This window comes from Nothoprocta perdicaria, unplaced genomic scaffold, assembly GCF_003342845.1.
Source record: "Nothoprocta perdicaria isolate Ctin4 unplaced genomic scaffold, notPer1 scaffold_17, whole genome shotgun sequence".
NCBI lineage: Eukaryota > Metazoa > Chordata > Aves > Tinamiformes > Tinamidae > Nothoprocta > Nothoprocta perdicaria.
In genome coordinates, this window is record NW_020454871.1 from 4,574,341 (window position 1) to 4,600,452 (window position 26,112).

General features: G+C 43.8%; 1 protein-coding gene across 2 annotated transcripts in view; it reads left to right on the plus strand.

Moving 5' to 3' along the window:
- The window catches only part of FGF13 (fibroblast growth factor 13), a 102,887-nt gene extending 80,777 nt beyond the window's left edge, over positions 1 to 22,110 (plus strand). For both annotated transcript variants that reach the window (XM_026035959.1, XM_026035958.1), the window contains exons 4-5: positions 19,226 to 19,424; positions 20,664 to 22,110. In XM_026035959.1, coding sequence (XP_025891744.1) covers positions 19,226 to 19,424; positions 20,664 to 20,800 — 336 coding nt within the window. In that variant the 3' untranslated portion in view covers positions 20,801 to 22,110. The remainder of the gene's footprint in view (positions 1 to 19,225; positions 19,425 to 20,663) is intronic.
- The last annotated feature ends 4,002 nt before the right edge of the window (positions 22,111 to 26,112 follow it).

The window sequence follows — 26,112 nt, forward strand, 5'->3', positions numbered from 1 at the left end:
TTCATGGTCAGAAGGTTTTTATAGATTCTTCATCCATATCCACCCTGTTGATGAGCAGAAGTGGCTCTGTGTGTGCAAACTGAGCCTCTGCACAGGCTCCCTCTAGGCAGGCCTAGGCATTGCCTAAGTCTAGGCAATGACCTCTAGTCATTACACTGTGAGTAAATCCCACTGAGCGGGGACTAAAGTGAAGGCTTAGGTCAGAGCGTGTCTGTTAACTGCTGTATGAATTCAGCTTTCGCTTTTACTTGCCAAGAGTGATTTTTGCAATAAAAAAGTTAATCAAGCCTGGGAGATCTTCCTTACAATTAAGTTACAGGAGCTGCAGCAATTCTTCCACTTTACTATAAAAAGAAGTGCTCCAGTCTTAATTGGGAAATGCGTCCTAAGTGCATAAGGGGCGACATTTCAGACTTGCTGAATAGCATCAGTAGAAATCATTATATTAAACAGATGTTTTCGATCTGAGAGTCAATCCAGGATGGCGGTTAGACCTTTTAATGGAACTTAATGAGACACTTAGCAGTCCATTTCCTACCATTCGGGGCTTTTACTTACTGAATCATCCCATCAGGGCATAGCTCTGGTGGGCTCTACAGCAAAGGTCACTGAAGCTGCTGGATTAGGGCAGAGGCTTGAGCCCAACGCTGCACGCAGCCACGTTCCCAGCAAGGGTTAAATGGGCTCCCACCACCCAGTGCGGTAGTTCTCCTAACTTGYAATGAGCTTGCTCCAGAGATGCTTCCAGGACCTGCAGCGTCCTGGAAGAGCAGCTCCTTGCGGGAAAGGAGCCGCATCCTGCGCTGCCGGCGGAGGGAAGAACATCGGCAACAACGTGGCTTCTCAAGCAGGATCCCTGCTCCTTGTATCTGACCTCTTCCTTGAGCAGCCAGCTTTTCATCCACACCTCCTGGGATGGAAATGCCAGGAGCTCTCTTGGGGTTTAACCTGGTGCCAGCACAGATGATGCCAAGGAAGTCACGGAGCTGGGAAGCAGCGCAGGGAGCGATCCCGACACGGGAGGTTGCAGCCAGAAGGGTGCCAGGGTATGTTGGAGGGCAGAGCTCACTAAAACACAGTCCTGGCACTGACTGTAAGTGATGCTGTGGGGGCTGAAGGCTGTGGGGCTGTGAGTCAGCGCGGGGAGGAGAGGGGTTCTCCGCTTCTCTGCAGCCGCGAGGGCCTTGACTGTGGAAAATTCCTGTTAAGGAGAACAGAAGGGAAACAAAAAGAATAATTCCGGGCAGGCTGTTGGCAAAGATCTTGAGTTGGAGTCACCGAAAACACTGATGCTTTGCTCTCCAGGTCATAAAAATATATGTACCTTTTTTTTTTCTCCTCTGTAAAAGGCCAAGCAAGAAAGCAGACAGAATCAGGAAGAATTACAGTTCACTGCTAGCCAAAAAGGAGCAGCTGAGACTAAGCAGCTTTCACTTAGAAGTATAGCATTCCCACTAAGCTCTTGTTGCTGCTGGGTTTATGTTCTTATTCGTATTAATCACTCCCGTAATGGATTTGAATGGATGACAGCCCGAGAAGATACTTGAGGAAGYGGGATCAGGGATCCACTGTGTGAGGTGCTATATACAGACATGGGTAAAACAGGGCTATTCATGCAGGAGGATAATCAAAGACTTTGGGAAAATGGGGCTTACGGGACAAATTCTGAGAAAAATTGAACTGAATTTAGAAGAAAAGCTTAAGGTTCAAATTTCTAGAATTCCTGAGGGACAATTATTAGACTATTTACCATATGGTTGAAAAATATTTTGACGTCAGAATTTCAGGTTTTGTGTTGTGCAATGGCCTAAAGGAAATCTTTTGTGAATACTTTAAAATGATTTCTGAGATTTGGGCAAATATGATTCCCAAATCCTTTATTTGATAGTATTCTCAATACCAGTAACCATCTTCGGTCTTCCTCAGCAGATGGACTAGATTTCTTAGGAAGCAATAACACCATGCTTCTATTTCTAACGAGCACTATGGGTAAAGATACGTATCGTTACATAGCATTTTGTGGTTAAAAGATCATAACTTGCTCTTTAGGGCAGTTCACAAATCATTGGGAAAAGGAAGCCTCTACAAGTGTCCAAAGACTACAGTGAGACACAGTCCTAGGCATTGAAGTATTTCACTTGATAAATTCAACAAAATAATCTAGCTTGTTTAGAAATGTTTTGTTTAAATTAATGAGATAAATAGAAACAGATATCTACTATAAGTCCTCTGTTGTTCCTGTATATAGTCTATTAAAGAAGACAGTAAGGAGTATGAATTCATGGAGTCTGTATAGGAAGTTTTTGTTAAGTATTTCATGTGTGTTTCACATGAAAAGATCTTGCCATGTGTGTGAACGCTTGAAAACTCGGAATGGATCAGAAAGCCTTTTATTTTTTCAGCCACTATATTCCATTTAAAAGAATATTCCTGAAATTCACTGTATATTCTTGCTTTGGAAATTAGGCATAGAGGTTTTCTAGCTTTCTCTGTTCTCATTCAAATCTGGAACATGGCAAGATTTGGGTATGTTTGTAGCTAGTTTTCTGAAAATGATCGCTAGAAAGTTTGAAAAAGATGAGGTAAATCTACCTGTAATTCTTAAGAGAGAGTAAGAATAAAAGAAATTGAACAACAAATTGAGGTTTTGCAGTACTGAAAGAGGAGTTTTGGAAGAAGCAATGTTGTTTGTCCTCAATCTTTCTTTCCAGTATTGAAAAAGTGATAAAAAGGAGAATCTTTGCTTTTATTTTTCAAATACAATAAAAATAGGTCATGCCCATGAAATAGGCCAGGGTTTCAAAAAAATCAGTGTTTCTAATTTGTGTATTTCTTGTGGGTTTTGTCACTCAGCACCCACGTTACCTAATTATACACACCTCAAATCAAAACTTAAGAGCAGCTTGCTTATTAAAATCTGTCACGGCTGTTACAAAACATGTCACCGCTACATACRTTCTGCTGCTGACTTTCCTTGTCACCGCCGTTGTCACCCTGAAACCCTGCTTCCCTGCATCGAACTGTTGTTTTTCCAGGTGTGCAGAAATGAGGAAGAGGAGCGGGTAGAGCTCCCTGCAAAACCCTCCCCAGGGAAGAAGGAGCCTTTTGGCTGGGATTTCTCTGAATCCCATTCACAGAGCGTTTAGCAAAACTGAACGGGGAGGACCCCGAGCATTTGTTCCCGAGATGGGTATCTGTGCAGGTTTCCCAAATGCTCTGATCTGATCTCTTTTGCGGGATTAATTACCAGCTAGCTTGCTTTTCAAAGGCGTTCCTCGCTGCTGCAAGCTTTCATCTTTTCCCCTTGTTCTTATGCCTGCTCTTTTATACTTGTCACCGAGGAATATGGGGACGGTAAACTTTCATCTCTTCCAATATTGGATTTTGCTTGATGGTGTTATTGCTGTCTCTGCAACAAGCCAATTTCCCCCTCCTCTGTGGGTAGCTCAAGAGCTGAGCTATTACCGAGGTAAATTTTCTCTTGTGTCAGTCCACCATATGACACAAGGTGACTCATCTGTTGTTCTTTAATCTGAGGATGTTGTGTGGAAGCCTTTGGAAAGAGCTACCCGTTTAGGTAATGGGTAAAGGTGTCTCTCTCATACAGTGCCTTGAGGCTGAACTTCCTTGGCTCCGTGTGTGCTGGTCTCAGCAAGCTGTGCCGAGCCTTGGATGCAGCTCCCCAGCTTGGGATGTGATGCCTGAAATGGAGGAGAGGGACATGAAGAGCGAAGGAGCTATTCATTAAAGCTGAGCAAATACAGAGGGGGGGAAAAAAAAAAGTGAATATTCACTTGATTTAAAAAATAAATTAGCTTTAGCTGTGTTCTCATCCCCTCTGGCATTTATTTTCCAGAACTCTGCATCCCATCAGATTATACTAGTGTAAATGTTCTCAGAAAGCTCATTTTTAGCTAGTATGCTGAATTATTTCTGCCACCCCAAGGGGCTGGTTCCTTGTAATTACACAAATAAAGTACTTGACTTACTTGTAGCTACGCACTGCAGCTCGTGCAATGTGCAGTGGTTGATGCATGTTAAGCCTCATGTTAAGCTTGTTTTCCTGGTACAGCCATCACCACCAGGCCTTCCCACCCATTTCACCACCACCATGCACTCATTTTGACCAGGAATGGAGATGCTTTTTAGAGCTCAGTGCAGTGCCTAACTAATTTTTAAAACCATGGTATTATCTTGCAGTTGGTGTAGCCTAGCTTTGCATTGATGTCAAGCAGTGAGATTGAGTTTACTTGTCATGTGGCATTGGRTAAATACTGGATGAACCTTCCCAAGAGCAGAGCATGAAAAGATTTAGAGGGAAAGGCAAAAGATAGGTTTGGCAATATAGCAGGATAGCCATGTGATGAGACCACAAGGATGGGGCTTCATGCAGGTTTGGAGACAAACTCCAAACTTGTCTCTACCTTAATGTGCAGGAAAACTTGTGAAATCAGGGTAGAAAATAAGTCTTCTCTAAAAACAGTGGTACTGTAACACGTGTTTTTGGGTTTTAATCCACGTTGGGAAATATATTCTTCATTAGCCTTGGGCAAAACATGTAAGAACTTGGTTTCAGATTCCTCCTCTGTAAAGCATCTCCTGTGGGAATAGCATCTGAGGTGCTCTGGCAGACCCATCCCCAAAGCAGCGTGAGGATGCAGGCAGCCAAGATTCATGGCAAAACAGAGATCTGTGCTCCTAAATCACCTCATGCCTTCCCAGGTTTAACCTAAGTGCCCAACTTGTTGCTGAAAATAGGAAGCACTCTGACTGCTGAGGTTTCTGAGCATTTCAGTGCTGCCTCTTTCTGAGACCCCATTTCCAGGCTGCCTCTGCAGAACATTTTTTTCATCTTCATCATCCTTATCCTTTAACCTGGTGTTTCCTTTAATCTGGTGTTTCTTGGGGCCGATTGGTCTCCTTCGTGAATGTCTGCAACATGTCCAGCAAACCAGAGATCTACTGAAGCAAACGTGCAACCACGACAGGACTACTGTAGAGTTCCCTGATGCCGAGAGACAATAACTATGATTACTACTCAGATAAGCTGAGGTAGAAGGTTGTTCACAAAAATTATGAAAAGATGACACAAATAGCTCAGTCCTSTCCTTTGCAACCTGCCTGCTAATATGAGACCCTGTGCAGGGCAAAGCAGGAAGGGGAAGGTGTAAACTAGGTAATGATGTTCCTTCATCGCCCTCGGGAACTCAGCTCTCCCTCCAGGAAATTTGTATTAATTACTGATCTTGCATTTCCAGCACTCTGTGTGCCGGCGTGTTGTTTCATTCAGTCCGAGACGTTAGTTCAAAGAAGCTAAAATTACCAAGTGTGTCTGCAGGATTTTAAGGTGTTCTGTGCAGTTGGTTCTCAGCCTAACGAGCTGCCTTGCCACTGTTGATCTGGTGGAAATTCGTTTGGGATAAATCATTTTGCTTCTTTCTGATGGAAAGCTGCAATTCYATTATCTTGATCTCTGATGCTGTGAAAAGTGATCAATTCCAGGTGCTTTTTCTTCAGCAGTAAGAGTTAAAACTAGATTTTTCAAACCTATTGTGCTTTGCATCTTTGCCTGGGGTATAGAAGTAAATTATTTGTAAATCACTAACTACGTATGATTGTATGTTAGAGGTATCCTTTAAAACATCCAACCATGAGTTATCCTCTGTATCATTTGATAGTTCAGGTTACAAGCTTTCTTGCTACGATCCTTAGGAATTTAATATAAATAGATATTTCCRTAGACATAATTCAGCCCTATGCATTCTTGACTAGTGTCACTACTAGCTACAGTTACTGGGGACAGGGAGGGCGACTCTCTTAGAAGCTGCTTTTTTTGTCCTTGATGTTTTTTCCCTTAGCACGATTCACCTGTGTAAATGCGATTGCGCTCGGCGCCGTTTAGGAGTCTTCATTCTCACAATGGAGTGCAGGCTCTAATTACCTCTCACAGTTGTCATCACTGCTGTTTTACAAAATAGGCAATTGGATAGAGCACGCTGCCTATTTTAGTACCAGCAGCTCCCAACGAGTGTCCCTGGGACCACGGGCCGTTGCAAAGGGKTTTGTCCCAGGCCACGGTGGCTAAGCAGCCCCGTACGGTGTGGGCTGGTTGAAGATGTTGGACCAGGTTGTGTCCACACCAGAAGGCTACACCTGGGCTATCACTTAGCATATCTTTTGTGGCTTTTCCACTGCTCATAAGGTTTTGGTGACCGCAATTCAGGAGATATGGGCTCTGCTGCAAAGGCAGAGCACCTTGTTGACCGTGTAATTACTGCTCCTTCCAGACAGGTCCTTGCAAGCTGCATGGTGGGTATGCAGCTTGGAGGTTTCAGATAGACTTTTATAGTTCACTTTAGAGTGAGTGTGGCGAACCTGCTTTTAAAAGCAATGTCGTAGCCTGGCAACTCTCGTTACCTCTCTCCCGAGACAGCTGTTAATAGTAATTGCTGTCCTTCATGGACGAGGTATGGCAAGAACGGAGGCCACCTCGGTGCTGCTACCCATGCAGTGACCTGCACAAGGTAGGTGCTCTGGCTGCTCTTCCTAAGGGTTTCTGCCCATATTTTTGAGTACAAACACCATTAGATTTGCTCAGGAACCCCCTGTTGCCAATCAGGCAGCTCAGTTTGCTCAGACCTCCGATGCTTCAATTTGCTCCCTTAGCAGCAGCCGAGGGAGCAGCACCTATTATTATTATTTAAATGCAGTCATAGCCTATTTGTTGAGATTTTTTCATATTTTTTCTTGSCCTTTCCCCATATCTTTTCAGACAAGAGACTTCTACTTGCTGCAAGTTTAATATGTACTTTTGTGCTTGTGTGTAAAAAGAAAATTGCAAAGATTTGACATTGCCAGCTCTTGTGAAGAAAAACAGAGAAACAGGCTGGATATTATACGAGGACTTATACAAGAAAATAAAATAGGGGAAGAGTGAGATTTAAAAAAAAAAAGAAGAAGAAAAGAAAGATGATAGAAAACTGAATTTTCTCTCTTAAATTCATTCCATCATTTGTGAGCTCCAGCGTGCTTTTTGTTTAGCAAAARTGACTTGGAAATCTGCTGACCAAGGGAGATTTGACTCCTTTCCATCAGTTTGTGTGGGGAGGAAGAAGCATCCCCTGCTCCTGGCAGCTCCTGGCATTCCCAGTGTTTTACCTCTGTGCACAGTGTGAATATTTTGGTTGTCTTGTTAGGTTCTCAGGGAATGCAAATTTTTCAGCTGCAGCTGTAGGAACTTGATGGTGGAAGAACAAAGTAGGAATTTATAATGTGCATATAATTGTAAAGAGGAGGATTTTTTAGGGAGAGATCAGCAGTAGTGCAGAGTAATAATCATCTTAAAGGGTGACTCTCTAGAATTAGTTGTTATTTTGTTTGAGCCCTTTGAAATCGTTYCCATACTATATAATTATCTTAAATTTTAAGTGCTTCCTGCAGTGATAATGTGTGCATTTTTGTATTCTTATGTAAATGCTTTAGCAGTTCCCCRTGTAGAATTGGAAGTGTCATTCAAAAACAGGTAATGGCTTTTCAAAATCTAGGGGAAGAAATTAATCGTTTTCTTCCACGTCGTTTTGCAGTCTGTATTCTGTGGCTGTGTAGCTGTTTTCAGCAATAACAGAAGCCTCCTTTCAATAATAAACATGCACTGATAGGATACAGTAAAGCAAAGAGCTCTAAATCTCCCTTGGTCTTGATTTGAAAACATGTGGGACCTGCAGCCAAGCTGCTGCATCCTATAGAGGGAGAATAATTACTCTGTGCACTCAATCAATCTGCCCTACCAAAGTAAAGCCAGTTATTAGTGATTATAAAAATATTCTGCTGTAATGAAAGTTGAGGAATCTGTGATAAGGTGCTAATTTTTATGTTGTATTGCGGCCAGTGGCGGGTCCCTTGGAGCACGTGTGCATGTGGCAACGGTCCCAGATGGGATGCAGGAGGACGTCAGGATGGGATAGACAGGGCTCGTTATCTTGTAAAGCTGTTAATGGTGACGGGTATGTGTGCACCAAAATAAATGGGGTAAGAGCTCTGCAATGTACGGCAGGAGGATGATTAAAATATGAGATTTAAGAGGCACCGTGTCTCACTAAAAAGCCAGGGCTAAGGTTTCCTGGCAGGCTAGGGAGTTCAGCCACGTACCTTCCATGAGTTTCAAAGGATCTTTGTCTAACTTTACTAGACTGTTTTGAAAATGGACATAAATTCTAACATATCATTCACTTTTAATAATTTAGAGCTCAGTCTTGGAGCACTAACTCAGGCAAAGTTGTGATTCGCTTCAACGGGAGCTTTGCCAGAACAAGGCTATAAGGTTTGGGGGCCGTTCCAGTGAAGAGGGGAAAAAAAAAATATATTGCAAAGCAAAAACATATCTGAGATGTATTCAAGGTAATTTTTTCCTATTCCAGCAGTCAGATTGCCAATGCTGAGACTATCTGGGGCAGACTTGCTCTGGCCTGGGTCAGACCAGCACTAAAACCCTCTTCTATAAAATATTCCTATAAAATACTGCTATAAAAGACTCCTCCTCCCAGGAGAAGCCCCCGCGTGGGCAGATGTTAACTCCAGGRCTGCTTTGGAGTGCCCAGAGGCAGGTGAGATGCGTCAGAGCTTGCAGTCRGCCCCATAGACACTGATTTGGAAACAGATAACCAGATTTTAGAAGGAGGACCGATGCAAAGTAGATTATATTCTCAAGAAAAGAAAAACCCAAGTGCTTCTTCAGACTGAGCAGTGGACTTAGCTCCCACATGTCTCCTTGCAGTACAAGGCACAGCAGCTGTTAATTAAGTGCTAGGAGTTCTTTGTCTTAACTGTGCTTAACAGGCCTTTCCCTGGCAGAGATGGGGAGTTTATTTTTAAAACCAAGGTGCTCACATCCTTCAGCTTCTTGTATAATTCAGGAACAAAGATTTCTCTGCACTGAAACCCTTCTAAATCTTGTCAGAGAATTCCCTGCCTGCTCAGCACATAGTACAGTGAGAATAAATTGAGAATGAGATGTTAAATGTTCCTTGACTTGAGTTCTCAGGAAGTCTAAGAGACTTGCTAATGCAGTCGAGAAAGCAGCAGCTCTAAACCAGGGAGTGGTCGTACGTATTTTTGTATTTATTGTTTTGCCAAATCGTCATGTTCTCCGTGCAATAACTTGGAATGACAACAAGGCTCTCCTGCTGCAAAATTGTAAAATACAGGTCTGCAATGTTTGGCTGGTGGAGCAAATGCTCCACGCTGTTCCCAGAAATCTGCAAGGCTATCTTAGGTTAGGGTTTTAAATTGTACCCATCCCAGGGACGATTGGCTGCCTCCCAGGTTTAAAACGAGCCTYGCAAGTGTTTGCCCAGGCCCCAGGTCTCCTGTCCTGCCTAGACAGCAGCAGCCCCGTGTCTGCCTCATGTCTGGCTCCAGAGTAATCAGCTGCAAGCCAAGGGGCATCAGGAAGTGAGACATAAAATAACCAAACGGCAGAGCCTTGTGAAGCCTGTACCGCAGTGTGGGAACGAGAAAGCAGCAGAGCTTTATGTGCTTATCGCTGTGGTCAGGCAGCCTCGCAGAAGCGCAGGAGTTCCCATTAAACTGTRTGTTTGATTTAAAGAAAATTTCCCATAGTTTGCTGAAAAATAAATTGTTTATTCTTAGCTTCTTTGGGGGCAGCTGTGAGACGGCTCTGTGACTTTTAAGAGGTTGTTCATCATGCAGCCTGGTCTCCGAGTGGTAATGGCTTAGCGTGTTGTGAAGGGAGGTATGAGAGAGACTTGTTTCCTTCCAAATTACGTGACTTACTGGAGACCACCAGAAAAGGAGCCATAAAGCCCAAAGCCCTATCCTGAAGGAACCCTCATGTGCCCATCTTTCATGCTTTGCAGTGTGAGAAGCTGGAAAACTCCCCCAAATTAGATTTCTATTAATTGGACCCTCTAAGTGTTGCTTGAAAGGAAGGTATACCTGTATAGAAAGAAACTTAGTCCAGGCTATGTATATRTGCCTTCTTAGTTTGGGTCCGTATTTGCCAAAACCAGTATTTTCTCGCAYGTGGCAGTCTTCATTTCTCATCTCCCTTGTGCAAACCTTGGTTATTTTCCTTTTAAAAAAAGTTGTTGCCATCTGCAGCTTCTCAGATCCCACAATTAGCCTGCCAGCCGACACGAGCAGCCCTCTGGGATGCTCTTTGCAGTGTGTTTTCCACAGCATCATCTAGGGAGCCGCGAGGGCGGCSGCGTCCCGGCGAGCATTGCCGAGCTGTAGCGTGAAGCCAGCCTGACTGCCAGGAATGCCCAGGCACTGTCAAACGGCGCAGGTTTGAGAAACAGCCATCCGTGACATTCATGAATAAATGGATTGCAGAAAATCAAGCTCATTTGAAAAGGTCTCATTAACATTTTGTCACAGAGAAATGCCACTTTGGTCAGGGTTTGAGCCAACCAGCTCTTGAACCTGTGACGTTCCCGTTATTATTAAGCTTGGTTTATATTGCTTACACCACATAATAAGCATCTAAGCTGAATTAATAGAACATCAAATACCCTTTATTTCTTAAAGCAAGGTAGATGTACTTTTCTTTACATACTATACGACCATTTCAAAGCTACCCAAAATGCACTAAAATCCTGGGTAGTGTTTCCCTTGCTCATAATGTTTGGGATCAGGTGCTGAAAGATTCATTGCTTTCATTCATTGTAATGACCAGCTTAACTTGCCCTCACTGAAATTATCCATGTTTAAAATTAAGCGTGCAATATAATGCTTTGCAGGATAAAAGCCTGATTAATGGGTCTATTAATTTGGCGGTATTATTATTTTTGGTATATAATGCCAGTTCAAAGGCTATACTGCACTTAGGACTTTACAGAGCCGTGCGCTTGCTTCCCAAAATATGTCTGATAATGTTTGTATCAGCGCAACACCTCTAAGAGAGCAATTCCAGCCCAGAGAAATGGTCTGGGGAGATAGCAGCAGCCRTGTGAGAGCCCTGCTAACTGCACAAGAGAAATAACAGCAGACAGGACAAATGGCATTGCTGAGAACTACAAAGACGTTATTGAATGCCATTGATGGTGTTGGCTAATCCATAGCGTTGTAAATATGCAGCCACATTAATAAAATAAATACGCAGGCCGAGTTGCAAGGATGTCCTTTTGTGTGGAACATAGTCTGGGCTGGCAGTGAAGGAAGGGCCTACTTGATGGAATGTGGCGTTATTTCTTCTCCTGCAGCTCCCGCTGTTATTTATCTTCTGCTTGCAGCTTCTTGCAGTCAGCGAGCAGAGGCGATTTCTAGTGCCTGGGAAAAAAAAAGAGAATTTGGCAGTATTTGTCCCTGAGCTCCTCCTCCCAGGCAGCCCCCGTCTTTCTTCTTTAGAAGTAGTTGGTGGCAGGGAGGTGCCCCGTGGTAGTTTGTGGAGGTCCCAGCTAGCTCTGGAGTGCTTTTCTTCAACAGGATTTTAGGAATATCCACTAGTAAAATGGATGTGTCCCTGCTTGTAATTAAACAGGCGGATGTAGAGCGTGCTGCAAACCCTGATTAGATTACTGTTTCTCCAGTACTTAAAGATAAACCTGGATGAATTCATGGATGACAGCCTGGAGATCTCCTGTATCTCCACACCCCAGGGTCAATGTCCTGGGAGGAGGGTACAGCAGCAAATCCCACACACCACTCACGAGCTCTGCTGCTTCCATGGAGCTGGTTGGGGTTGCTCCGCAGTGCGGGGAGCGTGGCAAGCACGAAAGGATGMGAGTGTCTTGGGAGCTGTTGGTGCTGAAAGTGCTCCAGCCCCATTCCTCCTGAAGCAGAAGATGCCCAGCATGGACACTAGAGCCTGCTGCACCTCCTCCTGCTTGACCAAACTCATGGGGCCACCATCAGGCAGCAATGCTGCCCCGGCAAACGGTGCCCCAACCAATGTGTCACTAGCCCTGTTCAGAGAGTGACAACAGGCTCTGAAGCTAAACCAAGGGGGCACACGGCTGTGTTTAGCTGGGAGCAGAATATACAGCCCCATACCTTGAAAGGAGCTCTTCAGCTTGGATCTGTTTTTCATAAAGAAGTAACGTCTGGCACACTTAAGTTGAGGACATTCTGCACAACAGCTGTGTCAGATTTGACAAAACCAAGATTTGATGTCAATTCTAACTGCTAGAAATCTGATTGCAGTGGCTGGGAGGTTATCTGTGCAATAAYGGGCATGCCATTGAATAGGCTGCCAACCATCTTCGGGGCTTTCTACTGCAGTGCTGGGGGAAAAAAAACCTTCATATCTGCCTTGTGCTTCCTTGTCTGTTCCTTTAATTTTTAGGCTTGGGTACACTGATCAGRAGGTCAGCAATGCTATAAAATTGGACTGTATTTATCAGACGCACAATTTAGAAGATATGGAACTTTTATACAAATGCACAATGGCCAAACTGAACAGCAAAGACCATTTTACTTTGTCGTAAGATAAACGATGAAAATATCTTACCTCCATTATACAACTCAGTGGTGCAGCCTCTTTTTAAATGTTGAGTTTCATTTCTGGAAATTATATAGAAAAAAATTGAAAGGATTCACTGAAGGGTAATGAAAATGATTACAGGCACCGAGAACCTTTCATAGGAGGAGAGATTTAAAACGATTAGGCCTGCTTAGTTAAGACAAGAGATGAATAAGCGGGGACATGATAGAGAGATGTGGGGTAATGAATGGCACAGAAGAGGCACACTGGGTACTTTCATAAGCTGTTTTCCAGAGTTAAAAGCAGAGAAAAGAAAATTATGAAATGAAGATAAGTTTACTTAGCTTAAGCACAACAACCSTCACCTTTTAGATGGGTTTTCACAGTGCTGGCATCACCTGTGCAAGCCAGCGCCCCAGGAAACTGAGATCAGGAGCTTGGGAGAATTATAAAACAAGCTTGCTGCTTGGGGAAGGGAAATCTTCCTCTTGTCAAGAAAAAAAAGCAGGAGTTTTGCTAAAGGCACGAATGGGAGCAAGAGTACCCAGCTGACATGATCACGAGTCTGCTGAAGTGAACTATAGGGATCTACCTGCTTCAGCTGCCCTTGCAAGGCAAGGTGACGGGACTTCTTGTTGGGGTTGAGCAGGCAGGCTCTTTCCCAGTATGTTATCAGGGAGCACATCTCTTCCAACATCCCTATTTTCAGTAGTCCATGTAGGCTGCATGTTGAGGCAGCTCCTCTTGTACACTTGATGTGCTCATGAGGTGGATCTTGGTGCTTTGGTCACCTGGKTGGAGGGAGTTGCTCTGCCCGACTCAGTCCAGCAGGAGGGAGATGATGAGAAGACGTAGCAGGTCAGAACCAACGTCCAGGAAGGTATACCTGGAGCAGAGTKTGACAAGAGAGTGCCCAAGGGCAGAGCAAACATGCAGGACACTTCCACCTTCTGCCTTTCAGTGACACACAGCTGGGGACTGCCTGAGCCAGAGGTGTTTGATCGGACAAGGGAATATTATCCATGAATTCCTTCTCTGGGGCTTTATCATGCCATGCAATCTTTGGCTAGACATTGAGAAATTTATTCTAACACCTTTTCTTCTTTTGTCTAACACCAAGCCCATGCTTATGAAGATCTCTCTCTCTAAAGAGGCTTAAGAACAGATTAATGCACAGAGTTTCCTTTCTGGATTCTGAAGCAGTAAGAGGACTTTTGTATGCATGAAACAATTGAAATTAAATATATTTAAAAAGCAGTGTCTCGTTAATACTAGGATTGTGCCACATATGTCGATCCCCTGCCTCAGTCTGGTTTAGAGCCTTCAGATAACCTGACAGGCGCTTACTGCTTAATGATCCTTCCCAAGTTTCACAAAACAGGCAGTGTTTAAAGGCTAGATACTTGCTTTTATCTTACTAGAACTTCTCTAATTTTGAACTGGGGCCGGCAAGTCTTATGCCCTAAAGCTAGAGAAATCAAAAGGGTAGAAGCAAACGTTAGGAGGTGTTGAAATATTTATAGAGGGTTTGATCATTCTGGAAATTGCAGAGGCTTTCCCGTACCATGCACCCAGGGAGGGTAGGGGAGAACATCTTCAGTGTAGCTCTGTGCTGATGCAGGGAAGCATATGAGACAACAGGGATCTCCTCTCCTTCTTATTTAGGTTGAGTAGCTTGCAATAAGTCTCATAACTTCGTGGGCAGGATTAGCAAGGGGCACAGTTAGCAAAAATGTTTGACATGTGCAAGGTGTTCTCCTGGGCCTCTTGCAGAACACGAAATCACCTTGCACATCTTCTCTAACAGGATTAATTTTCTCTGCAGTAATCAAAAGAGGGKCTCTATTTTGCATGTATCATGCTTTAGTTCACTTGCCCCAGTTAGGGAGTGTTTTGGTTAATCAATACAGTAATACGATCCTGTATCAATTAAATTTCAGCAGTGCTTGCAGGCTTGTAGTCATTCCCCTTGGAGTTGTCAGGCAGCACATCCATCTCATGGGCAGAACAAGCTGAGAAGTAACACACCAAGCCTTACACAGGTACTTATTGATGTGCCTAAATACCTCTTAAAAATCTGGCAAAGATGACTTGGACACATTTTCTTAAACTGAGGCACTGATTAGTACTGAGAAGGAAGGAAGGAARCTTAAACCTGTATATCTTGGTATGTGTGATTAATTTGTTTTCTGCTTCAGTTCACTGTGTGCATTTTGCCCTGAAGTTTGTGCCTTTGATTTGCTGTGTGAAAGAACAATGTCAGGGGAATAATTATAAGAGTCTCTTAATGCTTCCTTCATARATTCAGAGAATACCAAGTGACAATCTTAAATCTCACTTTGGAGATGGTGGATAACCAGCTGTTTCCTTGGGTCCATTTTCCTCTTTTTGGAAGTGATGTCCTAAATAAATTGACATACCRAAGAGTTTTTGCACTTCATAGAATTCAGTTTATGGCAATATCCCAAATTTTTCCGTGCTATGGAATTTTATGCTCTGGAATTGCTTGGGATCACTTTTAAGAGAAGTTGTGTCTTTCTGTCACTCTAGGCAGCAAGTGGGTTCTCATTGTTAAGGACTATGTCTCATCTACATAATTTTGAATGCAGTTTTCTCCCCAGCATGCTCATGCAGCTGGTGCAATGGCTTCAAAATGTGGTGAACTCGAGGGGAATTATTCCCTTCCACAAATTCTTGCTCAGCTGTTTTGTTCCAACACTAATCAGGTTAGCTTTGCAGCCCTCTCTGAGGACTTTGGGTATCTACAGCAGTTTTGTGAGAGCTCAYCTGGAAGAAGCACTAATAAGGCATCTGCCTTCCAAAGCCCATATAAGCACTATTTTTGAGAAGACACATCCTTTGCTGGGACCAGTGACTGCTCTGTGTAGTCATGATGAGAAGGTCACACAGATTTCCTAATTACAGCCCTACAAGACYGGTGCATATTCATGTGTTGTGAGTTGCTCCCACTAAAATCACCAGGTTTCCTTACAAGAGGTAAATTTAAGCAAAATTGAYGATTTTCTGAGATTGGAACCTCTCTGTGAGAACTTTGTTAGTTCTTATACAGAATAAATTGGTTCAAGTTTCCGTCATCACAGCAAGCAGATTTTGGTCGCTTCACAAAATTCCAGTTTCGTCACGCTGGCTCCTCACACTGCTACTCCAGAAGCTGCTATTTCTTGTAACTTAAAAGTTGAAGTGTTCACGTCTTGAGCTGTTGATATCACTGCACATTGCAGGATGGTGACCCGGAGGATACGCCCTGCAACTTCACGTGCATGGAGAAAATCAATCCCTTTTAATATAAAAGGCAGGCTTACTGGCGCAGAAAATCACTACTCAGGAGCCTTAAAGAGGCTCCTCCAAAAAATCATGATTATAGAATGGAATCCTGGGATACATTACAGTCCGCAAAGAAAGCAGGATACGGAGGGAAAAAATCCAATTTTCATTAGGTGGAGAAAATCAAGAATGAATCCCATAAGCAGGCAGAGTCATTGATTAAATTGAACATAACTTTATGCTCAATATGATAGAGCACTTCCCAAGTATCCCAATACTTTTCCCAAGTATTTCCAATTTTTTTTTTAATGCTTATTCATGCCCCTAGCACTAAATTTATCTGAATAAAATTTCAGATTATTCTGTCCAACTGCTGTACAGWACCTGCGGGATATTCAACCTGTACTTTTCTGTAAAAAACAATTAACAAACAACTACCCTAATAACTTAAACTTTCAACTTTGTAAAATATTTGGTCATGTTCCCTGCTGATGGTATTCACGATGTAAACACAGTTTATACCAAATAGCCCTGAGCAGGCCTCTTCAGCAGCCCTGTGTACACTGTGCCTGCAGCCATCCTCCTGACTAGATATTTTATTTTATTTTATTTTATTTTATTTTATTTTATTTTATTTTATTTTATTTTATTTTATTTTATTTTATTTTATTTTATTTTATTTATTTTATTTTGTCTTTAAATCAGATTTCCCATTTTCTGTTAAGGGGATGAGGGGGGTGACACTCCAAGGTTGCCACCTTTTGATGGCCAGGATCATTACTATCGAGTCCTGCAGTGTAGGTGGGTTTGTTGGTGATATTTTGGATGATGTTTGGCTTGTAACAGTGGCCTTTGCACAGTCAGAGCAGGAAGAATGCCACCTTGGTTTTAATGTTATTGTAGCTTTCAGCTTTGGCAGTGCTGTAACACAGTGTTTTGCACGGAAGAGACTGGACTGAGATTTTAATGAGATAGATTTTAATTGTTTCGAAAATTACTTAAGTTGCAATTTTTCTTTCCCTTGGTAATCTAGTCATCTGCTTGGAGGTACAGCCATTCTAAAGGCATGCTGTAATGCCTTTTTACTATATTATCRTGCACAAAAATATTTTTTTTGTATTTAATGCAGCTGAAGATGTATTCATACATTTCAGTAGTTCAGCTGATCAGATCAAAACCAAGGGGAAGCGTCTGACAGTTCAGCCTTTTGCTTACTTAAGCATGACTGAGCCATGGCTGCAATGAATGCAGTACTTTTTTWAAAAAGTTTTATTTGTTCCTTCTTTCATTTGTTGTTTGGGGGCAAGTGTGCAGAGCTCTGGTGGGCAGGATTTATTGTTGCATAGACGCATCGTTCTTGACTTCTGGAAATGTTATTTCATACAAATGCTTGGTCTTTTTTTTATTGGTTTTATGTAGCAATGTATTCAGAGCAATTGACTCCTTAGGTCTCATTCAAATTATGGACTTTACGGAAAGGTGGACTTTCAGGACAGTTGAGAGATAGGAAAAGCTGATGTGGCATTGCTGTTATTGTACACATCTMCTGATATGGCTGTTTAAGGTCTTAGAATTCCCTGGAATTCTAAGAAGTCTTAAAATAGCTCAGAAATTATGGATAAATGAGCATGATCTTATGCTAAACAGTCAAGTGGAAGAGGTGGTCTGGGCTAGTGCAGCAAAAAACAGAAGGGGATTGACATGGACTTGTTAGCCCAAGGGAAAAATAAGGGTGAAACAGGTKTTTTAGGATCTTTCTGTCCCCACTATTTCAATCTCCTGCATGTGTGTCCTCCGTTCATGACCCGCACCTCTGGCATGGCAAGCAGGGAGGCCCTTTGTACCCTAAACGGCTCCAAATTACTGTACATAAACCATAATCTTCCATTGGGAGCCTGGTAGTTTCCATTTGTCCGCTAATTGGATGATATCCTTGCAATAGCCCTTATTAACACAGCAAGCGCTGGGCAGGGTAAAGTGATGGAAGGCTTTTATTTAGAAATCTTTTAAAAATACAGTGCCTGTCTCTGCTTGACAGTGATTGAAACCAATTGTCAATTAACTAAATAACAGCCAATTAGCTTGGAGGAAAAAGGAGAAAATTGCTTATTTCACATTCTTTGTTGAAACGAGTGCCAGTCAGAGGCATATGGGGTTTTTTTTCTTTCTCCTACAAGAAGACAAAACAGCAAAAGATGTGGGGARAATTTAAAATGCCATCTTTTTCTCAGTCAGGAATATTTGAGAGACTAGATAAGAACATCTTAAGCTCCTGAGACATTTAATTTCCTGCGATTTTTTTTTTAAATCAAAATCGCCATCATTATGCGAGCTCGATTTTTCTTGCTTGCTTTCCCGTTGCTCTAGGAGGCTCACACGTGAGGACAGTTCTGCTGAAGCTGCCTCACTTCGCAGATAGAGACTAGCAGCTGGCTGCTCTGAAATGCAGYGCTACGCAGGATTATGGTGCTTGCATCTGCACCAGCAGACCAGGCCCTTCCTCTTTGGTCCTTTATGGAGTCCAAAGCTGAGACCTTCTCAAAACATATAACCTTAAAATAAACAAATATATATGTATATATCAACAGAGAACTTACCTAGGAAGCAAGGGAATGGTTGTTTTGGGACGGACGTTTTGGTCCTAGGTGGATCTAAGACCATCTTGCCGTGTTGCACRTCTGCACCATCTTTTTTTCTGTCTTGATCAATCGTGCCCAAAGGTATTGATGGAGTCAAGGCCATTACACAGTGAGAGACAKTCATTCCTCAGGTGGGAAGAAAAAGGCTCTCTCCCGTTTTGCTGCTCCTTATTTTAGCTATTAACCCAACCCTACACCCTCTGAAAAGATGGTGCAGCTCCATGTGGGGAATAAAGCTTGGTCCTACAGGCTTTGCACCACAGGTTTTGCACCATTTAACTCCTACCGTTTTCAGAGCAGAGGCTGATGTTTCCAGGGGGTTGCTGACAGCCAGCCTTGCACTGCATGACCTGCTGGGTGCTGAAAGAGCAGAGCTTGGACCGAAGAGGCAGCTGCTAGAGGCTAACTTAATATTGCTGGGTTAGTAAGAAACCATTTGCTGATGGCCTCCTGCCTTTGAATTTGATTTCACTTTCCCCGCGAGCAGTTAAGGGTAGCAGTTAATGCAAAGAGGCTTTACATGTCCTGAGCTGCAGCTGGTCCCTTGTGGTTGACACTAGGGCTGTGGCTGCCTAATATCCATTAGTTGCATCACTCAATAATTCGTCACTGAGAGTTTTTGCTCGTTGTTCCAAAAGGTTTTATTATGCTGCTCTGAGCTGCTCACCATGTCATTTCACAGGTTTCAAATTGTGTTACTCTTTTTGTTAATACTTATAGGGCCAGTGTTTCATAATCCGATAGTGCAGGGTGAGAGGTATGTCTTTTAACTGTTGGAAAAGCAATGAATATTGGATGCTTTTGCATTAAGCGATGTGAAATTCAGCTCTGCACGTATTGATCTGTTACTTTCTTACAGGAACATTTTACACCTGAGTGCAAGTTCAAAGAATCAGTATTTGAAAACTACTATGTGACATATTCTTCAATGATCTACAGACAGCAACAGTCTGGCCGGGGTTGGTACTTGGGTCTTAACAAAGAAGGAGAAATAATGAAAGGAAACCACGTGAAGAAAAACAAACCTGCAGCACACTTTCTTCCAAAACCATTAAAAGGTAATTGCCTTGGTTGGCTCCGTTTGTCTGGGCTGACATTATACTGGGTCGGAAATGTTTAATTGCTGTGTGTACACATTGGAAGGGYTCAGCTGCTTGTGTAACAGCAGTATAATGTTCTGTAATATACCATTAGTGCATTCAGAGCTGCTTTTTTTAGGTTTCTCCACTTCCATATTTTCCTCATCAAACCAAATAGGTACATTAGCTTCTTCATGCTCAAGGTGCCCAAGGGTTCTGCACTGCAAGGGATGAAGGTTTTACCTGGAATGGCCCAAACAGCTGCTCACTGGCCACTTGCATCTTCCTGTGCATCCTGTCACRCTCTGCTTTATGTTACAGGCTCTTTGTCTGTTTTTGCCTGGGACTAAGCTGCAGTGCGCAGTGCTCATTAAACTGTAGTTAATGTGACACCAGTATGTGACAATTAAAGGTAATGCATGTGGGTTACATGCACTGATTTGTCTTAGAAGGACCTTGATTTATCCCAGTTAACTGTAGCATCTGAATCAGGACTGTGATCCCACCAGGATCTCCATGTGTCCATGCAAAGAGAGAGATCTCAGCTGTGGCATGGAGGAGCTCCCCATTCTCCAGAAGAGCAAACCTCTATACCCCTTCCTTAAGGAGAATGAAACCYTGCTTTATGCTCTTAAACAACCTTGTAAGGCAGCGTCATTCTGAACTCAGGGTGCATATTCCAAAGGTGCATAGCCCTGGATGGGTGCTGGCCGAGCTTACAAGCTAATACGGGACAAGGTTTTAGGTAACTGGTGCTGAGGTTGCCTCTCACTTCTGATACGTGTCAAAGCAAACCAAACAGAAGACTTAGGAATCCATTTTCTCACCTATTTGTCTAGACCCTGTGTACAAGGAGCAGATCAGATGGTAGCTATTGGCAGAGCGCTTCACCATGAGTAAGCAAGTGCTGATTTTTATCAGCTCAGGTCTACCTTGCAGCATTTTGTATGTGCTGCRGTTAGGTGGGTGATTTAATTGGGAGGGGGAGGAGGCCGTGTTTTCTCCTGTCTCTGAAATGTCATCCCCTCAAAGACGCTCTCCGCTTCGCTTAGGAGGCATTTGAAATGAGAGCGAGCTCCTGTCAGGGAGCGACTCCCTTTCCTTCGTTCCCTCCTTGCAGGGCTTGTTGCTGAATGAAAAATGCAGCTTTGGCRGGCAGGCGATGCAGGGCGTGATGAGCAGCCCGTGCTGACGTGTTGCCCTCTTCTTGCTTTGCAGTGGCCATGTACAAGGAGCCTTCTCTCCACGATCTCACGGAATTCTCCAGGTCTGGAAGTGGGACCCCAACAAAGAGCAGAAGTGTTTCAGGAGTGCTAAACGGGGGTAAATCCATGAGCCAAAACGAGTCAACGTAGCCAGGTTAAGGCCAGCCAAGTGCTCTCTAAACAGAACCTTACCTCTGGATGCAGTTGAATTCTTACTAGCAGTCTTTCATCCAAACGTTCAGTTGCCCGGGACAAGCCACCGAACGTGCATAGGTCACTCGTTTATCAGCCATTAGATCTACTGGTTGTCAAAGGATATACCCCAAATAATGTAGAATATGCTTGTGCATATCACAAGGCACTTGGATAGCCAGCAAACATAACTGCGGAATAAATCTCAGAGAAGAAATGTCCAGCTCTTTCTCTCTTGCTCTTTCTCTCTCTGTCTTTCTCTCTTTCCTATGCTTTGTGGAATACGAAACAAAAACATTTCACAGCATTCACTGCTGATAAGAATTTGCTTTCCGACTAAGAAAAAAGACCACTTTTGCTCTTCAAAGGAAATTTTAATGCTTATATGTTTTATAGGGGCAAACGAAAATAAATATGTAAACTCTGTTGTTTCCTTGGCTTACCGTTTTATATCTAAGGCTTGATAAAAAAAAAAAAATGTATCCTTTAATTTGGAATAGAGCAACTTTTTGATTTCTGAACTCCAATGGGTCTTTAAAGCTACGTCTTTAAAAAAAAAAATCAAAAATTCAGGGTTGGAACTGAGAGTTGGTGTCTCAGGCTCAAGTAAACAGTGTTCTTGTGGTTTTAAACACAAAGAAATATAAATTTTTATAGATTTGTAGTTTCTGGTAAAGTTCTTGTGCTAACCCCAGTCTGTAGGAATTGAGCTGTTTTGTTATCCCAAGTGGAAGTTAGCAGGAAGGGATAAAATTATCCTCCAGTGGTAGATTTCTCTTAATCCCATTTTGTGTGTCATGTTAAACTATTGTTGTGGCTTCTTTTCTAAAGACAGAACCTGTGGAATTAAGGTGACTTCCTTTTTTTTATAAGAAACGTCTTATTTGTAAAAGTCCTTCTTTCACTGTAATGGGCACGTGAACATTGTGTAGGAGGAGCGTTAGGACAGATTACCCCCCCTAAACAACATATACTTATACATGCTATTGGAAACAATTGTTTAAAAAAAAAAAAAGATGTAGTTAGGTTTCCATGTAGGTCATCATGTCTGTTGCATGGGAGAAAGTTGGACTATTGGCATAGAGTTGCATGACGTGTAAGATTTTGTGCATTAATCATCGTTGGATTCTGTGCTCCAAAACCGACATAGTTCTGTGCGGGCAGCTTTCTGCCTCGTACCAGAGAGTTGTTTATTATTTGTTGTATACACAACCATGCACTGAATAAACTATTTATATTAAGATGTACTTTTTAAAAAAAAGCTTGTTTGATTATATTATGTACCTCGGTTGCTAATTTCAAGGGAAAGGGTTGGCAGTTAAATTATAACACGATAAAGCGGTACTGTAATTAATGCTAAAATTGGTTTCATGTGAGGGGCTGTTCCCTCGGGATGCGATGCGCTATACAAATGAGAACGTGCTCTTCCTTTTGGATATTGTTTGAACTGCTCTCACGTGCCCAGCCGAGATACTCAACACATAGTGACTATTTAGTGCCACAGAGCGGTGGTGACGTCCCCTCTGCTGCACGCTGCTGGAATCCCGGGAATTGCAAGGCTCGGCCGGGATATTTTCCAGCTATCCTCTATATTGTGCATCCCAAGCGGTGTCCCCGCCTGCTGCTTTGCAGCACCCRAAGAGATCCAGTGAGTGCAGCGTGGGCCAGAGGGCATCTCGAGGATGCTCGAGGACGCTGCAAGGGGAGATGGTTTCCTGAAGAAACAGGCTCCCTAACTCCTGCCTTTGTGCACGTCCTGGAAATTAAAAAAGAAAAAAAAAAAAGAAAAAGAAAAAAAAAATCCCCCCATACCTGAACTTCTTTTTTTCTGTTAAAAAACATCAGTGAGGATTTTTCTTCCTGGTGATGTGTGGACAGTTCTGACAGGTGAACTTCACTTATCAGGGCTTTCCAGGAGGCCCTGGGAGGAACAAGTTCACATCACATGCAGGTGAAGAAATGGTTCTGGAAGGGAAGCAAGCGGACATGGGAACAAAAAGCTGCCTATAAACGTTAGCCAGGGATTGCAGCTGGAGATTCTGGGCTGTCCCCCTCCCACTTGACCAGTGGAGTTAAAGCTCAGACCAGGCTGAGATTTCTGTCCATCAGCTGGCTGCTTGTCTCCTGTCTTTGCCCTGTTCCCTCAGTTGTGCCAGTGCATTGATTTAAGCCAGGCTGAGAGAGGAAGGTGTGCATGCAGCTAACGCAGACTCTAATTTCAGATCAAAACAGCACATTTATAGTAAGCGAGAAGCTCCATCTTGCTAAGCTCCATGCTGGAGCAAAGTGGTTTCCTCTTGCTGCTCCTCACGGGCTCTCAGCTCAACCCTTGCAGGAGAGGGAAGAAGGTGGGTGCTCAGTGAAAGCCCCTTTGCTTGGGGCGGCTGCAGCTCTCCTACTTCTTAGCACTTGTTGCTTGGCTCCTCCAGCTTGCTCAGCATGATCAATACCATGGAAATGGTCCTTAAAAATTGAAGATCTGAGCAGCTATTCTGTGCTCTGTCCCCAAGGAACATTTTCCGTAACCTTCTCAACCCTAGACATCAGGCCTGGGAGGGCCTTGTTTCAATTAAGCAACTGCCTAGTGCCTTAGGAGCATAAAACCTGATTAAAAATACAAAAGCATGTTTTTTAAAAACGGTCATTATATAGAGCCATGCCGTTTAGCTACACTGTTAAATGCTGAGTGCTGCTGTCCTCACGGTACCCGCAGGGCTGCTGCTTGGCCTCCCTTTCGATCCCCACGCGCAGGACATGGACCGGACCCTGCAGCCTGCGGGAGGAGGCAGCGGCAGCGCACGCAGCCCCCCGCGGCAGCCTGAAGCTTCCCTTTGGTGCCCACATCGGCGTGTAGGCACTGCCAGGCCCCACCTCCAAAGGCCTCACKTTTACCAAGCTCACACAGCCGCTCTTGGATCACAGCTGAGACGGGAGATGTGGTGACAGCTGATCCAGAAACTGCTGCTTCTGAGGATTATGTTATAGTTCTGTCCAGGCTGATCTGACAATAGTTGTTTGGGGTTTTTTTTTCCAAGGACTGTGGAAGTATAAGGGACTGCCTTTGATAGCATCCAGACGTAAAGGCTCATGCTAGCTATAGGCAAAGTGTGTAAGGGTGGGAGGAAATGCCCAGGATTTACCTGTAGCYTCTGGATCCATCAGCTGGGATTCAATAAGGAGAAGTAGAGTAAAATGTCACTCTACTGTCAGTGAAGTGACTATCCAGAACTAGTCAAAGCTCCTTGGGTAGACAGCAACAMAGATTCTACAGAAAGTAGCTTTGGGAGCCAGACTCCAGAGCATTTATCCTCTTCCTTCAGCACCCATAGGCAGAACCTCAGAAGATGACTCTTCAATAAAATGTTCCTTAAACYTGCTAGAGGTTAAAAAAGAATGTTCATAGTGATGGTTGACTGAAAACAAACTATTTAGGTCAAACTACCCTGTTCTGTTCTATGTACCTGTTCAAGAGCTAGAAGATGCATGCCAAGAATAAGAAAGGAAAACAGAGGGACTGGTATGAAACCAAGCCCTGCACTGGCTGTGAGCAACCAGCCTTCAGAAGGCTTCGTCTCYGGCCTTTCCATTATTGTAAATAAGATGCCCGTTGTCTTCCAGTTCGTTTGCCAAATGGTCTTGTCTTTGCATCTCCACCAAGACCTCCCGTGCACTCTGCAGGGCTGGGTTTGGCCCAGCAGCTTTCCAGTTCACCTGGGTCCACCTGGAAGAGCCCCCCGAGCCTCTGCAGTGTCTGTGCAGAGACCTTCAGAAAGGCTGCAAAAGAAAGCTCCCTGCCAGCCCCAAATGAAGCAGATCACCCATGAAATGAGGRAAATGCTGCTCGGAGCACAGCTGTTATGAGGCAAAATTGCTTTTTGTTTTTGTTTTGTGATCCACCTTCTCTGAGGTCCCTGCTAGGCTTAAGGCTGGGTCAGACTAAGACTTGGTCTGGTTTTGGAGTCAGGGGCAGAGGGCAGAAGTTCTTTCTTGTGTCACAGAGGCTGGGGTTGTTTTTTGTTTCGTTCTGTTTTTAATTAACTCCATGCCATCTCACAGCATGGTAGGATCTCCATAGCCACTTGCCCRGCCATCTTCATCGCTGGCACCACAGAAGGTAAATTACCAAGTTGGAGAAAACACCTCCAAGTCACCCCGGGGCGGGGAGAACGGTGCCCATTCTGCAGCACCGTCTGGTGTCCCCACTGCCGGTACCTGTCCCCCGGGGCAGGTTTCCCGGTGGGATAAAGACATCAGGACGGTGTGACGAGCTCAGGGATACTGTGGTGTGCCAGGCCCCTCCGCGGCTCGGCGCCCGCGAGGTGGGAGCCAGGCCTGGCAGAGCTCTGCCGTGTCTTGAGTATCTCTGCTTGGAGACCAGAGCCAGCGCTAACGGGTTGAAATGTCTCCCTGCCATATCCTTGACCAGGACACTTTTGCAGGACAGAATCTGTATATAACAGTCTCTGATCTTCTAATAAATAATTCCCTCTAAATCTGATTTCCTCTTGTCTGGACTTTGATTTTTACCACTGCAGGGGGTTAGGAGCGCTCCACCCCAAAACCCATTGCTTGCCTTTGCTCGGGATATGGACCGTTCTGTACAACGCTGTCCTTTAGGTCATCAACATCATGAGGGCAACCTGAGTGGTCAAGATGAGCCTGTTCCGGATTAATCTTTCAGCTGCCATAGCCTGGATGTGGCCCATGGAGGATACAGCAAGTGTAATGAGTCCTACAAGCCCAGGGAAAGGCTACCCTTAAGATTGCTGCTCAAATCCCTAGACAATGTAAGCCCAAAAACAAGGCACCATATTTTTGTCTGATKTGGAGGTTTGAAGAAGCAGTGACATGAAAGAATGAGAGGGAAAAAAGCATGCTCAAAGGAAAAAAACTGATTTCCGAGCAAGAGCCTTACCAGGTGCTTTCAAGCACCCTTTTGCTATTCTTTTCTCTACATCTTTGCCTCTCCCGCATAAACTCAGCAACCAGAGGGCCAGATTTGGGACAGAATGACTACTCTTTTCTCCGAGAGGTTGAGCACATTCCCCTCCTGAGCTTGTCCCCTTGACTATGACACTACCCACAAGGTCCATCACATTTGTACATGGAAAGGGCTACAGGACCCAGGCCTGTGCCAGCGTTTTCCAGGGCATGGAGCAAGTTGATTTGCTAAAACGTGCATCAGTGCAGATGGTGGGAGTGGGGGTGACAGAGGGGATGGCGTATTCTTGGGGTACACATAGAGGGCTGGCAGCTCTCTTTTTTTTTTG